The sequence below is a fragment of the Oreochromis aureus genome, linkage group 3 (assembly GCF_013358895.1).
Source record: "Oreochromis aureus strain Israel breed Guangdong linkage group 3, ZZ_aureus, whole genome shotgun sequence".
NCBI lineage: Eukaryota > Metazoa > Chordata > Actinopteri > Cichliformes > Cichlidae > Oreochromis > Oreochromis aureus.
Window position 1 is genome coordinate 10,531,708 of NC_052944.1, and position 17,568 is coordinate 10,549,275.

Sequence of the window (17,568 nt, forward strand, 5' to 3'; positions counted from 1 at the left end):
GAGGCCATGTCATTAGTTTTTCTTCTTTTATACCCTTTCTTGCCAGCCACGCTGTGGAGTACTTGGACGCGCGTGTGATGGAGCATTGTCCTGCATGAAAATCATGTTTTTCTTGAAGGATGCAGACTTCTTCCTGTACCACTGCTTGAAGAAGGTGTCTTCCAGAAACTGGCAGTAGGACCGGGAGTTGAGCTTGACTCCATCCTCAACCCGAAAAGGCCCCACAAGCTCATCTTTGATGATACCAGCCCAAACCAGTACTCCACCTCCACCTTGCTGGCGTCTGAGTCGGACTGGAGCTCTCTGCCCTTTACCAATCCAGCCACGGGCCCATCCATCTGGCCCATCAAGACTCACTCTCATTTCATCAGTCCATAAAACCTTAGAAAAATCAGTCTTGAGATATTTCTTGGCCCAGTCTTGACGTTTCAGCTTGTGTGTCTTGTTCAGTGGTGGTCGTCTTTCAGCCTTTCTTACCTTGGCCATGTCTCTGAGTATTGCACACCTTGTGCTTTTGGGCACTCAGTGATGTTGCAGCTCTGAAATATGGCCAAACTGGTGGCAAGTGGCATCTTGGCAGCTGCACGCTTGACTTTTCTCAGTTCATGGGCAGTTATTTTGCGCCTTGGTTTTTCCACACGCTTCTTGCGACCCTGTTGACTATTTTGAATGAAACGCTTGATTGTTCGATGATCACGCTTCAGAAGCTTTGCAATTTTAAGACTGCTGCATCCCTCTGCAAGATATCTCACTATTTTGGACTTTTCTGAGCCTGTCAAGTCCTTCTTTTGACCCATTTTGCCAAAGGAAAGGAAGTTGCCTAATAATTATGCACACCTGATATAGGGTGTTGATGTCATTAGACCACACCCTTCTCATTACAGAGATGCACATCACCTAATATGCTTAATTGGTAGTAGGCTTTCGAGCCTATACAGCTTGGAGTAAGACAACATGCATGAAGAGGATGATGTGGACAAAATACTCATTTGCCTAATAATTCTGCACTCCCTGTAATTACAGGCTGCTTTGCCGGCCCGGAAAGCCGAGGCTGACCTGGACCATCTTCGACGTGACCCTGACCAAATGCTGTAACAGCTGGACCCACAACAGCAATCTGAAAATGTCAACAGTGCTGCAGGAAAGCGATCTCATGTAGCAGAGACGGAGAGCGTTAAACCCAAGGCCTGTTTCACTACACGGGGGAAATTTCCAGACAGCTTCAGCTGACAGAGCTGTGACGAGATGCCCAGTAGGCCCGAATGAAAAGTGGGGCCGAGCAACATAATGCTGACCTTGATAACTCTGCATTTAACACTGTGGAGGACAGTGATGGACCAACACGGATGATCGGGCAGCAAAAAGGGCGTGCCAGAGACAGGAGGAGTAACTGAGGTCAGGAGGCACCTGAGAATGGACAAAAGCACAAGAATAAAATAAGCTGAAGGCACAGGTGTCGGGGCTTGGCCAGGAGCTGACCTCTGAGAAGAGCCGGACAGCAGAGCTGCAGAAGGCCTTGGAGCAAAGTGTTACCGGCACCAGACCTAGGGGAATCTGGACCGGCAGCAAGCGGCACACAGGCTAGAGAGCACTGCGTAGCCAAGTATGAGCAAACTGTGGATTAATAGAGAGGACACCGAAGTTAGCGTCTTGCTCAGGCCGGAGCTCATTTATTTCTGAGCTGCGCATGCGCAGAGCCTATAGCTAGAGTCTCTCTGGTAGTTCCACAGCAGTGCAAGAGCACCATCTACTGGCATAATGAGATATAACCATGGTCTGGCAACACATAACAATGTCAAAATAAGTCACAATAATAAACAAAAAATAAGGGGGTAATTGGTTTTCTTACAAAAATAAACATGTAGCTTTTTCAACCTGCTACACTCTCCCCTGCTTCAAGAGATGGCTCCGGACATCTGGAACCAAACTAACACACTTCATGGCGTTTGCCCAAAGTCTTTAAAGTCTAATAGTCAAAACTGTTACAGTTCCAGTAGTAATGTAAAAAGGTCTTTTGATCACCAGTCTAACATGTCCATACTGGTGTGGGGTAATAACAGTCAGGAACAGCTGGGTAAAGTGGCATGTGGCAGGGAACACATGCAAGCATCATGTTTGCTCCAGGTCTCCAGAGCTGATATGAAGGCTGTCCCATTTGGCTATATGTAAAAACCTCTCTCGGTTTCACAGCTCTGGTCGACCTCCGTATTGGTGGCACATCCCATTCTGGTGTCTCTGGGGCAGGGTCCCTGTCATCCACACGGCTCTCCGACCCTGTGTCCTCCGTAACATCCTCGGCTGCAGGTTCCTCCTGAGTTTCCCCCGTTGGTAATGAAACAACAGGCATTGGGAAATCTGCTGGTTCTGGAGATACAGATGGTGGGACTGCACTTCCCTGCTGTACTTCCACTGATTCCATTTCATGTCTCATTGGCTGAAACTCAGGAGCTACAGCTCTCAGTTCACTGTGTGGTCTCAGCTGAGGCCTTTTGGGGTTAACTCTCCTCCACTGATACACAGGTAAAGGTCTCAGGCTGTATGTGTACCCTTCCTCTTCATCCGAATGATCAGACTCATGTTCCACTGTTTCATCGGGGTTTGTCTCTCTCAGTCTTTGTGGTTGTCTTTTCTGACGTCCCTGCCGATCTTGCTCTACCGGCAAATCAGTCACAAGCAGCAAAAGATTTCTATGCAGGACACGGGGGGTTTTGTCTCCTGTTTCTGATTGTACCCTATATACAGGTCCATCTCCAATCTTCTCAACAACTCTGTGAATTTTCTTTTCCCAGTAGGCACGGAGTTTGCCTGGACCACCTCGCTCGGAGAGGTTTCTGACAAGCACTCGATCTCCTGGTTGCAGTGCGATGCCTTTGATGTGCTGATCATAACGCTTCTTCCCTTTTGCAGAGGACTTTGCACTGTTTTCTGAAGCGATTTTATAGGCTTCCTGCATGCGTGCAGCCCACTTTTGTGCATACTCCTGTCTGGACTGTGACTCTTTTTCAGGTTTTAAATCAAAAAGCAGATCAACAGGCAAGCGTGGGGCTCTTCCATAAAGGAGGAAGAAAGGTGAATAGCCCGTTGCCTCATGTCTTGTGCAGTTATATGCATGGACTATATGGGGCAAATGGTCCTTCCATTCTGCCTTTTTCTCCTCATGAAGAGTCCGTAGCATTTGCAGAAGTGTTCTATTTAGACGCTCAACAGGATTTCCCTGTGGGTGGTAGGGGGTTGTTCGAGAGTGGCCTATTCCTGCCAGCTGTTTGAGTCTTTGGAAGAGGTTGTTCTCAAACTCCCGACCTTGGTCATGATGCAGCTTTTCAGGGTACCCGAAGCGTGGGGTAAAGTCAAGAAAGATTTTCTCAGCTGCTGTTTTGCCAGATTTATTCTTAGTTGGGTAAGCTTGGGCAAAACGGGTAAAGTGATCTACCAAAACTAAAATGTACTCGTAGCCACCTTTACTTGGTTCTAGATGTAAATAGTCAACCGAGATGAGTACAAAGGGGGCACTGGTTGTTATCGAGCCCATTGGCGCTCTCTCTGGGACACTTGGCTGTTTCTGTTTGATACAAGGGCACTGGCGAATGACATAGTCCTCAATTTCACGCTGCATAAAAGGCCAGTAAAACCTCTCCCTTGCTAACTGAATGACTTTGTCAGCACCAACATGTCCCATATCATCATGCAGGTGTTTCAGTACAGTTTGCTTCAGCTTACTGGGTAGAATCAGCTGTTTTCTTTGTCCAGTCTGTCTGTACAGTATTCCTTTCTCGAGTACGAGTCTGTTCCATTCATGTACTAGCCTACGTGTCTCTTGTCCTAACTGTCTCTTATCTTTACTATTAGGGCTCCATCTACTCTTTTTCAAGTTCATCACCTCACAGATGGGGGGGTCCTCCCTCTGTGCAGCCCTGATGTTTTCTGGGGTGATGACAGGGGCACCTTCACGGGGTGTGTCATCAACACAGTGCAGTGCAGCCACCCATGGTACATCACCGTCTCTCATGGCTTTGTCTCCTTGCCAGATTGCAGAAACCACTTCTGGGGACAGTGTCTCAGTATACTCCATGAGGTGTTCCTGGAGTGGCAATGGATAGCGGGAGAGCGTGTCAGCGTCTGTGTTGGACTTGCCTGGTCTATACTTTACAGTGAAATGGAAGTCAGCTAATTCGCCCACCCACCGATGTCCCACAGCATTTAACTTTGCTGTGCTCAAGATGTATGTGAGGGGATTATTATCTGTGTACACTGTGAAAGTGGGTGCATAGTAGAGGTAATCCCTAAATTTATCACAAATTGCCCACTTCAGGGCAAGGAATTCAAGCTTGCCGGAGTGGAGATGGTAATTTTTCTCAGCAGGCGTGAGTGTTCTGGAACCGTAAGCAATGACACAGAGCTTTTCCCCCTGTTGCTGATACAGCACGGCTCCCAGGCCTTCATTTGATGCATCTGTGTGTAGCACAAAGGGCAAATTGAAGTCTGGGTAAGCCAGGACAGGTGGACTGGTTAACATATCCACCAGACGTGACACCACAGTACGATGTTCTGCTGTCCATCGCACTGGTGTTTTGGATGGAAGCTGACCACCAATTGTGCGCTTTAACTTGATTTTGGCTCTAGATGAGCTGCATTGCAGGCTAGGATCACTGGGACTCTCAATAAGCTTAAACAGTGGTCTCGCTATTCTAGAAAAGTCCTGAATGAACGTCCTGTAATAACCTAGAAACCCTAGGAGGGCTCTGACCTCTCCCACGTTCTTTGGCTCTCTGTCTCTCAAATGTTCCACTGCTTCGAGATCTTTTGGGTCTATCTGGACACCTTCACTGGTCACCAAGCGCCCAACATACCTGACCTGACACTTAAACAGTTCACATTTTTTGGGACGTAGCTTCACGCCATGGTCTCGCAGGCGGCAAAGCACACGCCTCAGATCATCAACATGGTCATGAAAAGTCTTGGAAAAGCAAAGCACATCATCTAAATATGGTGAGCAGCACTCATCCCTCAGACCATCAAGGACCCCCTCCATGCATCTCTGAAATGCTGCTGGGGCGTTGGTAAGGCCAAATGGGAGGCGGATCCACTCGTACAACCCCCAAGGCGTGCTGAATGCACTCAGGTGTCTTGAGCTTTCATCAACAAAGCCCTGGTGGTACGCACTACCCTGGTCGAGTATTGAAAACCATGAATAGCCCCCCAAATTATCCAGCAGGTCTTGGATGCGTGGTAGTGGGTGGCGGTCAGCAATGGTTTTACGGTTAAGGCTCCGAAAGTCAATACACAAGCGTAAGCTTTTGTCTTTCTTTCGGACACACACCACCGGAGATGAGTAGGGTGATGTGGACTTTTTGATCCAGCCATTGTCCAGCAAATTCTGAACATATTCTTTTACCTCTTTATACAAAGGTTTGGGGACCGAATTGTAGGATGTCTGGACAGGTGTATCATCTTTCAGATTAATTTTCAACTGCAAGCTTGGGATGCAGCCAATGTCGGAGTCACTTTGGGCAAAAACATCCGACTGTTCATACAACATATCTCTAACTACCTTTTGTTCATCCTCTGTCAGGTAGGACAAATCAACAGGTGGATGCCACCTCTGACCTTCATTGACATCTGTCTGGTGCTTTTCTTTACCTAGCTGAACTGAACACACATTTACATTTGTATGGGCTGATGACCCTGAGTCAGCAGAGGGACACTTGACAGGTTTTACTTCAGTCACCTCTTCCAATGTACCTAAGACGGTTCTTTTGGAGAGAAAAATGTCATGTTTGGTAGGATTCTGAATGGGAATCTTAACAATTTTTGTCAACCCACTGGGGACATCTACCAAAGCGGGGAACAACTCCAAACCCTCAGGGCAGTTGTTCTCTAAATTTGGTTGGAAGAGTCGTGGGCCACCTCTTGGCCATTCTCTGACTCTACACTTTACTTCACAAATCTGTCCTGCAGGAATCATTACACCTTTTTTTCCTGTTCTCACACTACACTCATGATCTATTTCATCAAGGGTGGGCATCTGAAGTGCTGAAACTAGAGCATCTACTGCACTGCTGCTGACACTTAAAGCTTCTTTGAGGAGCGCAGAAAGGTCAGCCCCACCTCTCTGTTCTTTGTTGGTTTTTAGGATTTCAGCTATTACATTGCTGCCTAAAATAGGACAGTTAAGGTTGTGCTGACTGATAAGCACTGGCACTTGTATGGCGACATGCCCATAGTTCACGCTCTGAATTTGAAGTTCCGTGTCTACCCAACCATCAAATGGAACGTCTGTACCATTAGCTGCCGCTATTTCCAGAGGCTGGTCTGAAAGAAGGGACTCGAGTGACTTGATCTTAATGTGGGGGATGTTTTTCTCTATCCACTCTCTTGATACCATAGTCACTTGGGCCCCTGAATCAAGCAGCATCTTAAGTGGTACTCCATTGATGGCACATGAGACCATACATCTGTTCCCAATAAGCTGTGCAGTGGGTTTCATTGGTGGTGCATGACTGGGTGCATTTGGTCTCACCACGCTTGAGGTCTTAGCAAAACTGGCGTGTGCTGGGACTCCTCGGCTTGTTCGGTCACTGGCAGCCCCTCTCAGTGACCTCACCCCGCTTCCGACACCTTCCGCCGTGGGCAGCCAATAGCCCGATGTCCTGCCTGGCCACACGCAAAGCAGTGGGGCAGCTCACTTTGCCTTGCTGTACACAATCACCACATCTGCCCCGGTTCTCAGCTGGAGGTGTTGGAGGGTGGTTCAGGGGCGAGCAGGAGTCTCCAGATGTCACACTATCAGTCTGGCTCACCACTTTAGTTAGCTGTCTGGTCAGTGAAGACACTTGGGCAGTCAGTTCTCTAATAGCTGCACGGTTAGCCTGTAGCTCAGTGTCAACCTTTGCTTGCTCAGTCAAGTCAGTGTTAGCAAGCTGAGCGGCACTTACAGTCACAGGTCTAGTTTTAGATGCTGTACCCAGTCGCCTCAGTCTCTCAGCTTCCTCACTGGTGGACTTTGTAATCTGTTCAAGCAAAAAGTCGTCACTAACCTGCAAGTCATTAAGAAAAGGTTTGAGGTCTTGTCTTACATAGTTGTTTTTTTCATTGAACCCTTGATAAAGTGTGTGAAGGAAGGTGCCCTGCACAAGCTTTTTGTCATAGTTAAAGTCTGCACCAGGCTCTCGTGACTCAAATAGTACACGCTGTTTTAACCCTATAATTCTGTACAAAAACTGCTGTGCACTCTCTTTGTCTTGCTGCTTAGCATTACTTAGCTCTTGAAAGAGTTCAGCACTATTCTTGTCTCGAATATGAGAGCGGAGAAGCTTCTTCAAACCATCAACTGTCAAATCATTTTTGTTGGTTAACATTTCCTTGAGAGTACCAGGCTTCATTATCTTTAGCACGGTTCTGATTATTTCACACTCAGTAAACCCTTCTTGTAACCCCTCATCAATTTGTTTGCACAGACTACTGTAGGATATATCAGAGCCAAGATCTGAAATTTGTCCACCATGCAACTTAAATTCTCTGCGTGGAAACAAAGCTGCCACATCACTGAGACTCAAAACTTGGTCAAATCCTCTGGACGGACGACTCACCCTGCCAGGGGAAACCCCAGCAACACTAGGCGCCGGTGACGCTGAAGCTGGGATGTTGAAGTTCTTGGTGGGCGTATTAGGGTCTGTTAGCATGGATGAGGGAAAGGTGGAGATGTCTCTGTCCCGCGGTAGAATGGGCTGTGTGTGAGAGTCTGTGTTAGGGTCTAATGGTGGTGTGGGGATGTGGTCAGCTGGCATAGCCAGATGTCTGTCAGGATGTGTTGGGTCAGTGTGGGGTGAAGTAGGGCATTCCTGCTGCTGGTTAGGAATGTCTTCCGTCTCAAGCGGCACGGCCAGACGATCGCCAGCCCCTCCGACGTCCGCTGACAGCAGGTCACTCACGATGTCATCGAGGAGCAGGAGCTGGGCCATACCTTCATCCTCCAACGCTCTCAACTTTTCACCTCTGATGTACTCGACGATCAGGTCATACAGTTCTGCTTCACTTAAACCATCAAGATTGCGAGTCATGCTGCCATCCTCCACTGAAGTAACAACAGTGTGCAGCTGGCTCACACTCAAATCACAAAGTCTTTTCTGGATCTTTACCATCAACAACCGCCGTGGGGTAACAGTGGCCATCTTGACGTTTTGACTGTGACCTGGGCTCCCTGGATGACGCACTCAATGCAGCCTTCCCTGAGACTTTGGACACCAGTTCTGGTCGTTTGGCACACACGTCACCACTAGACCATCCCGGACGAGCCCCCAGTTGTTACCGGCACCAGACCTAGGGGAATCTGGACCGGCAGCAAGCGGCACACAGGCTAGAGAGCACTGCGTAGCCAAGTATGAGCAAACTGTGGATTAATAGAGAGGACACCGAAGTTAGCGTCTTGCTCAGGCCGGAGCTCATTTATTTCTGAGCTGCGCATGCGCAGAGCCTATAGCTAGAGGCTATGTCCACACGTACACGGGTATTTTTGAAAACGGAGATTTTCCGTTTTCGTTTTAAAAAATAATCCCGTCCACACGTAAAGGCAGAAATGAAGGAAAACGCTGCTACGAACATGCCAAAGCAGCAGGTGGCGATATATTCCTAACCGTGTAGAAATGTTGGCCAATCAGAAGTCTAGAAGCCTCGGCGGGAAATAGTAAACAAAGATGGGGCATAGAAGCAGAACCGAGTCGTATGTGTGGAGGGACAGTAACTGTGCATGTATATGTAAGCATTTAGACACTGCAGAGAGTACAATTAACAGTAACAGTATTGTAGAAATTCATTTCACCAAAACAACAACGTGGCGCACACTGTGACGTCAAAAAAGGCGCACACCTTTGACGCTGCGTTTTCTCCGTTTTTCTCGTCCACACGTAAATGCAAAAACGGAGTTTTAGAAAATATCCACCCTGGCCGGAGTTTTTAGAAATCTCCGTTTTCAGTGACCGAAAACGGCGTTTACGTGTGGACGAAAGGTGCAAACGCATAGAAAAATCTGCGTTTTCAAAAATACCCGGGTACGTGTGGACATAGCCAGAGTCTCTCTGGTAGTTCCACAGCAGTGCAAGAGCACCATCTACTGGCATAATGAGATATAACCATGGTCTGGCAACACATAACAATGTCAAAATAAGTCACAATAATAAACAAAAAATAAGGGGGTAATTGGTTTTCTTACAAAAATAAACATGTAGCTTTTTCAACCTGCTACAAAAGCAAGGAAAACATGAATAAACTTCAATATGACGTGTACGGAAAAGACTCTGAGGTTTCTGCCCCCAGTAAGAGTTCAAGGCATCAGAGCAGAAACTGAGCATGGCTCAGGAGGAGCTGGACAAGGAGAAGATGCAGGTTTCACCTGCGGTGAACATGGACACTGGAGAAAAGGACTGCCTGATTTGGGGCCAGAACCAGGACGGACTGAACTTTGAACAGCAGCAAGGGTGGCAAACAGACTGAAATGGAGGAGGGCAGGACCCCAGGGCACGCTTCAGGCCGTGGTTTACCCAGAACATCAGAACAGGAAAGTGATGAACACAAACACACACATCTACATACACTGACTCAGAATGAAGAGAAATACACATATGAACACATATGCCCTCGTTGATTTAGTGAGAAATGACACACACACACACACACACACACACACCTAAATCGAAATGCTGATTCACTGAGAAGTGATCCACACACATACACATGCACACGCTTGTGCAATGAAGAGTGATACACACACATGCTGATGCAATGAAGAATGCTTTGCTAACAAATGCTTATGCTGATACGCAAAATGCTGCACACACACACACCCACATACAGAATCTGTTACAACAACAAGAAGCCATTGATTGTTTATTGGTTAAATGTGTTTCATGTCACCCAGAGGGCATTTGTGTAGATTTAAGGGACAGGGTCTAAAGAAGTTTGGTTATGAAAACAATGTCTGTGCATGATGTCTGTTTATGGCTCAAGGCCTGGACTGAATTGTTTACTGTGCTTCACAAAGCCTGGTGAGGAGCAGTGGTACAGAGTGAAAATGATGAACTAATGGTGTGAGTTTTACTTCGGAGCACCGCATTTTCTGTGATTGAGATTTAATTCAAGGAGGAACAAAAGGTGTTACGGTACCTGAGGTTCTCATTCCTACACAATATTGTCTCAGCAGGAAGCAAAAAACTTTGGCTGAGTTTTGGGTTTTGCTTAGCATTAGGTTGATTTTATCAGTGAGGTTTGGGTTGTTTTCTTTCTCTAAGAGAGAGAGAGATGGTTTTATCTTGAACATGTCTGCAACGGGCCCTAGTAAGAGTTATTTTAATAGTATTTGATTGGTTACGTTTGTTTTTGCTTTTGTTACAGTGCACTGAGATAAGAAAATCGGAGAGGTGTGATCCACCGGTGGTGATATTTTGATATTTTGTGAGTTCTTGATTTAACAATCAGCTCTTTAAACCAGGCCTAACAGATTGAAATTTAAAGCGCTATGAAATATTCTTACTGGAAACAGTTGCAAAGTGTTTTTCTCGATGATTATAATGGGCTTTGGAGAAATTCACTTATATGGGACATTGATCACATGAGAAGTCCTGAGCCTAAAAGGATTGCAGCGAGTCAATCCAGTCCAAAAAACAAGGAACTGTTTTCCTTTAAAATGATGACGTCATCTTGCTGGTGATGGATACTCGAATAGGTTGCGCGTGAGACTCCATTATCAGCAATATCTGGTATGAATGTGTGTGAATGTATGCATGTAACTGGACTGTGATGGACTGACGACTAAACGTTTTAACTGACTTGAGACTGAGATAAAGACTGCACCAACTTTAGGATTAATAAATGTCGACAGACAATTCACCCAGCCTGTGAAGGAAAGGGTGGATGTTTTGTCTTGCCTTGTTTTTGTAGGAAGATAACAGAGACTGGAGGGGGAGAATGTAGCTTCACATGAGAGTGTGGAGCCGCAGACTTAACCCTTTGGTTGCTAATTTTGAGTTACTGATGTTTGCATTAAGAAAATTGTGTTGTATTAGCTGTGTTTCGATTGAAGGCATTACATTATATCCGCCTTAAAAATGTTGGGGAATGTCAAAGGCTACAGTGAAGGAAAGGTTTGATTTTACTAATGACTGAACATGTTATTATTAACCATAGCAGGCCACTGTAAAAAGTCAATTAACTTTTATAGAGAAAAAGCCAAAACTTTAATAATATGTATGAATAACAGGGAAATGGAAAACTTCACATTCAGAATAGAGATATGTAATAACAAACACTGGTCCATGTGAATTAGGTTCTTTCTTGAAACGGTCAGGAATTTAAAAGGTAGAATATAGCCAGCAGGGGCATATGATAGGATGTGGTACTGCAAAAGAACAAGAGCAAAGTGAAGAAAGAAAACTTATTGTGTTTAGTGTATTTTATAACTTTCTTTTGATAAATTCAAATTAAAAGGTACCACTACACTCAGAGGATTAATATGAAATCATGATATATGCAAATTCTGTATGAAGTACATGACTGATGACTGTTCTGTCCTGAGCTTTTGTTTCCTATAGCACCCACTTGACCACACCAACAGCTTTTCGCCGCCAAAGGAGGGAAATTGCGAATATTTGAGGGAGAAATATTATCAAAAGTGAGAAAGGTAAGCCCCGATGGGGGTGATAAAACCATAGATTTGATTTGAATTCTTATAATTTGACTCCAAACATAAAATTTCTCCAAAACTCTGTTGTTGTTGTAAATTTAGTTTGTGTTGCATCTGATATGCGCTAACATAGAAGTCATTATACATGGGGTCCACTCGTTAAAGGGGGACAGAGGGCCTTAGATTTAAGAAGAAGCAATGGACCTTGCAAAACTGGATTATGAGGTGTAGGTGATCTCTTTAAAAAAGAGATCACAAAGGGGGAATTGTAAGATTATTATATTGTGAAACTAGATTGTGAAATATTATGTAGTTTTAGTTTGCATTATTCTCCTGAATTAGAAGAAGGTGATAACTATTACATTTGTTGAACTGATTTGCATTACATTAGACTGCTGATTTATTGTGATTGAATGATATTGTTTTATGATGCATTATACGGCTGAGTTATAAGAAATACTGCTTTCAGAGAGTCATGATCTTATTTGGCTGATTAGAAGAGAGCAGAATATACTGGAGATGTTTTCTGCCCCATCCCAGCAGGAGCAGATAAACAGGGAGCCAAGGTCATAGCTTAGGCGCCGTGTGAGAGAAAGAATGTGAATGTTTAGGCTTTTATGACTAAGTGGGGGCCACTAGAGGCTATAAGAGTTTGAGCAATGCTCCACCATTTTGAGATCTTATGCTGTCTGCGTACAGTGTTCATCTCCCACACGTGTGTTCATTAAAATCATCGTTTGACTCAACCCGGCCGGACCAGTGTTGTTATTTTGGTTTTCCACTTGTATCCATCCCCAATATTTTGAACTCGTGACAGCAGCCTCTCATCTCTGCCCCCGAGTCTGACCCCTCTGTCTCATTCCCTTGCTCTGCTGTTTTTGACCAGTTTGAGCCTGTGACCCTTTCTTCTTTAGAGGATGTGTTTGGCCATCTGAGGTCCTCTGATTCTCCAAATGACCCTGTCCCGCCGTTGTTTTTTAAGGAGATTTTGCCTAGCATAGGGCAGGCTGTTCTTACTATTATAAACAGCACTTTAATATCTGGCGTAGTCCCTGCTAATTTTAAACATACAGTACTACAACCCCTGCTTAAGAAACTGGTCCTGGACCACACTGGCTAACTACAGGCCTGTCTCCAAGCTGCCCTTTCTGTCTAAAATCCTGGAGAAAATGGTATATTCCCAATTGACTGATTTTTTTTCAAAATGATCTTCCAATCAGATTTTAAAAACCTCCATAGCACTGTGTCAGTAGTGGTGGGCGGATCGATCCAAATATCGATAGTATCAATACCAAGTCGGCGTCGCTATCGGATCAATACTAGCCTGGTGAGATCGATTCTTTACTTTGAGTTCTGCTCGTTTACAATGCTGTGCTTTCGGCAAAGAGGAAACAGCCAGGTCGCTGGACTTGCCGGCACACTTTGCTCCCCCTCCCCTCCTCTTATGTTTCGGTGTTGCGCTGTCACGTGACGTGACTTAGACACTTTGGGGGTTGTTAAGTTGTTTACATATTAATTATATTTTTACCAGTTGTTTTTGTCGTTGAGAATTTTAATTGTAATTTTTGTATTATAGTTTATCAACAGTAATTTGTTTACTGGTTTGCGTGCACTTAAGAGTAAGTGGCCGAGGAGCCAAGCCCCGGGCGTGGCAAGACCCGGGGCCTGGCAGGTCCCGCTGGCGCGCCAGCCTCTGGCTCACCCTGAGCCGCGTGCTGTCCACCCTTACAGTAATCACACGGTTGCTGTAACAGTACATTCAACGGCTGCAGCTCTCCTGCTGCCAGCCGTACACATCACCACCAAAAACAACAACAGCACAAGCAGCGCACAGGTTTTAAGCTGGCGAGGCATGATTGCAGATGCCGTGAAGGTGAGTCCATCTCACCTGCAGCAGCAATGCAGACCACGACCTGCCACAATAAAAAAGCATTTTTTAAATTTTATTATAAACTTTGTCCTAATTATGTCCTGGGTTTTAACTATTCATTAATAAAAAAGGAAACAACACAAAAAACACTTAAGGTCATGAAAAATAATTGCGATTTAGCAATTCAATGACGCATCCACCTTATTTATTGTAAAGTATCGGTATTGGTATTGGCGATACTGGCCCGTATTCACTTGGTATCGGATTGATACCAAACTATGCAGTATTGCACACCACTATGTGTCAGCACTCTTAAAGATTTTGATATTTTCCTTTCCTGTTTAGGTTTTGTTAGTTTAGTTACTGCATTTCTGAGCTTTTGTTTATGTTTGCTCTGCCTCGATTAAAGGGTGTTTTCAGTTTAAGTGTGTTGTCAGTGTCTGCATTAGGATCCACACTCTCTCTACTCTATGGGAGACGTGACACTGGCAGATTTATCTGCGTCTGAAGCAGAAAGATATTGCTGTCTATTAAACTGCTTCTGGCATGTCTATCAAAACTTTAATGGCCCTAAACTTTTTAAAATGTAATTCATTCAAACAGATGTGGTCGTGTTTGGTCCTAGCAGACCTTGTGATACTTTCCCTATTTATTTGGGACCCCTGGCAGAGTATTTTAAACTTGTTGTTACTAACTTGGGTCTTAAAATGAACTGTGATTTTAAATTAGACACTCAAATTAGGGCTACTGTCAAGTCCACTTTTTATCATTCAAGGCGTTTGGCAAAGATAAGACCTATTTTATCCAGGCCTCATTTTGAATAAGTATCAATGCTTCTGTTTCATACAGAGTAAGTACACACCTCAGTTTATTTTTGGATGTTTTACAATATAAAAAAGACATAACTTCAAATACTGTAAAGATCCAATACCTGATTTAAAATTATGTATTATCCAATGTCACTAAGGCGTCCTTACCTTTAAACATAACCTCGCTTCTTCCTCTTCTGCCAAGTATCCTTGGCCGAGTTGCTGTGTGTGTATATATGTATGAATGTATATGAATGTTAGATAGAAAGCACTTACCTGGAGGAAGTTTATAAAATAAGTGCTTTTTTGAATGTGTGAATGAGGCAAGTTGTATAAAGCACTTTGAGTTCTCAGAATAGAAAAGCGTTATATAAGAACCAGGCCATTTACCATGTCTGAGTAAAATTATCTCACACTTTTTTTTCTCCCTGGGAAATGCAGCAGCTGTACCTTTTGCAAGCAGATACACTGTGACAAACTACACACAAACAATTTGTGTGTTTGTACTGATTTCTTGAGCGCTTCAGTTGACACAGATATACAGTCTGAAACAAGCAGACGCAACAAACAGTTTACTTTCAACTATGATGTATTTTAAACGTCTGGTGAAAGAGTTTCAAATGTATTCATATTAACTGGGCTTTATTTTATTTATATATGTTCTGTTTGTTCAAGACATTTAGCATTACGTTTGTTTGGCGACAAAGATTTTAAATGAGCAAGAAAATATTGAGAATTAATAAAACAGCACATACAACTGTACAATTACAGTAGCATTGTTTCTTCACTGCAGAGTTAGAATTGCTGCACTATATGATTAATATGATACAGTATCATTTCCAGTTACATAGTGAGTCCGTCTGGTGGCAGCATAGATCATATGTGACTCGATCTCTCTTCTTTTTGCTTTGATCGAAATGTCGCTGCAGCATATTTTGGGCCGTCAGAGCCATGAATCTGATTTGAATATTCATAGCCAATGTTCAGTTTTTTATGATTGATAATACAATAACTAAAATAAGTCAACTGAACCCATCACCAATTTATTGATCTTGAGGCTAATTTTCGGTAAACAAAAATGGAAGCTGCCAGAACTCTTGCTAAGTCACCACCAACAAGGACAAGCTGAGATAACTCAGCTGATTTTTATCTGCTTAGATAGCAAGTTTTCAACCAATGGAAATGTTTCATATGAATGTGTAGTCAGCAGTAATAAAAAACAGAAGGTCTCTTGCAGGAAGAGGAAGTATAATTTTGTGTTGTTTTGTCTTTTGATCAAGACATATAATAGCATAAGATAATACATACAGTATCCAGTCACAGTTATATCCATGTTCCACATGAATGTAGTCTTTATTTTTCAAAAACTTTTATAGTCAGCAAGTATCAGCTGTTTCCGTTCAGGTTGTGTGCAGATTTTTCCAGATTTCCATTTGATTAACAATCATGTCACGTGTTTGTTTGGCTAAATAGACTTTGATGGATGAAGTAAGAACTCAGAATTAACAGGAAAACACATACGAAAATTCAGTTAGCATTGGTTCGTCACAGCAAAGTTAGTTTTATTTTTTTAACAAGAGTTTTTCATTTCCCCAATAAGTCATGATAACATCATCAGACAGTTCAAGTCGCCTGTTGATTCTATCTGGTGGAAGCATAGATCACATTCGGCTCGATCTCTCTTCTTTTTGGTTTTGGTCGAACTGTCACTGCAGCATAGTTCACCTCATCAGATCCATGATTCTGTGAAAAGCGGATTCATAGTCAGTGTTTATTTATTAGAATTATAATTAATACGATATGTAATTGGCAATGTCATGTAAAAGTACATTTTTATATTGACTCACCGTGCTTTGGTCCAGATTCTGTTCTTCTTTATTTGCTGATCCACAAAAAACAACCTAGTGTTACTCTATTTCATAAACCAATAATACATTTGTGAAGAGTAAAGATTATAAGAGGAATTTTGGAGCTGTTAAAAAGTACCCGTCTGAAGTTTCATGTTTTGAGCAGCCAGACCAGTGATGACCATTAAGAGGAAAACCGACAGAACACCCAGGGTGACACTCGTCAGCTTTGCTACTTCGTGAGCTTCTAATATAAAAATAAAGGTGAAAAGCGACACAGCTGAAATTGATTTTACATTCAAATGTTTCTAATCATCTGCACAATAAAAGAAATGTTAACTTACGTTTAGAGATGCAGTCCATGTCATCCTGAGGCTCATCGGTGCCTATTCAAAAATAAAGCCTTGATTTTATTAGTCCTCATTTCTATAACCTTAATATATAACCACCATAGTCTATGTATACAGCGTGTTGACAATAATTTCACTGTACATGTACATGTACAATATAAACAGAAAGCAATAAATGAAGAATGAGGAGACAAAGACTTTACAACAATCTTACCTCCAACCATTAATTGCATGACGGTTACATTGAGACGTCCTTCTGAGAGAAATTCACAGAAATACAGCCCAGAGTCAGACACATCCACTTGTTTGATTTTGAGAAAGACATCAGAGGTTGTTTGTGTCATTTCAAATTTTCCATTTTGAAATTCAGCATTGTACTTAACACTTGTAGACTTTAACATAACAGCGATAGAGCTGACTGTGGTTCTGCTGACCAGTCTGAACCAGAAAGTCATAACGAAACTTTTGGAAGTCTTGGTGCACTGCAGAGTGACATTTTCACCTGCCTGCACCTCTGAGGTCTGAAACTCAGAACCTGAGACAGCAATCCAGCCTGAAACAGTGGAAACAACGAGATGTTTAATTGCTTCAAAGGAACATGATGCTAAACTTGTTAGTGTAAAGTTACTAATAAGCAAATGTGTTTAAATTATTACATGTTAAAAATGCCGTAATATATTAGCTAATGACGTCAAAGAGTAATAGAGCAAACTTACAGAAACAAGAAAGAGCTAAAGCTGTTATCACGTTCATCATCGTGCACATGACTGCTGCCCTGCAATGTCCGCAGATGGTGTGTTCACCAGGAAGGGTGCTCTCAGTGTGATAAATGTGATAGAGGTGGGAGTTTTGTGTTGCTTTCAAAGCTAAATGCGTTTAGGTCATAGAGTCATGATACACATCTTTAGTCTGAAAGTGTTATTTCAAGGTTATCTTTTGTCTTTATTTTAAAAAATAATAAGAGTGATGTTTCATTTTTTCTCAGCTTTAAAAACATGCATTATTAAAAAGCTGGTTGTTG

At 43.3% G+C, this 17,568-nt stretch overlaps 1 protein-coding gene across 3 annotated transcripts in view; it reads right to left on the bottom strand.

Annotated features, from left to right (window-relative positions):
* Positions 1 to 17,345, bottom strand: part of LOC120436328 — a 36,598-nt gene extending 19,253 nt beyond the window's left edge. The window contains exons 1-7 of one of the 3 annotated variants that reach the window (XM_039607167.1): positions 17,264 to 17,345; positions 17,050 to 17,100; positions 16,762 to 16,803; positions 16,542 to 16,583; positions 16,337 to 16,444; positions 16,198 to 16,232; positions 15,779 to 16,093 (exon numbers count right to left, since the gene is read on the bottom strand). In XM_039607167.1, the coding sequence (XP_039463101.1) occupies positions 15,992 to 16,093; positions 16,198 to 16,232; positions 16,337 to 16,444; positions 16,542 to 16,583; positions 16,762 to 16,803; positions 17,050 to 17,100; positions 17,264 to 17,312 (429 nt within the window). In that variant the 5' untranslated portion in view covers positions 17,313 to 17,345 and the 3' untranslated portion in view covers positions 15,779 to 15,991. Of the gene's footprint in view, positions 1 to 15,778; positions 16,094 to 16,197; positions 16,233 to 16,336; positions 16,445 to 16,541; positions 16,584 to 16,761; positions 16,804 to 17,049; positions 17,101 to 17,263 lie in introns of those variants that run through there. The other 2 variants (XM_039607172.1, XM_039607159.1) reach the window with 2 other exon arrangements.
* Positions 17,346 to 17,568: the final 223 nt, after the last annotated feature.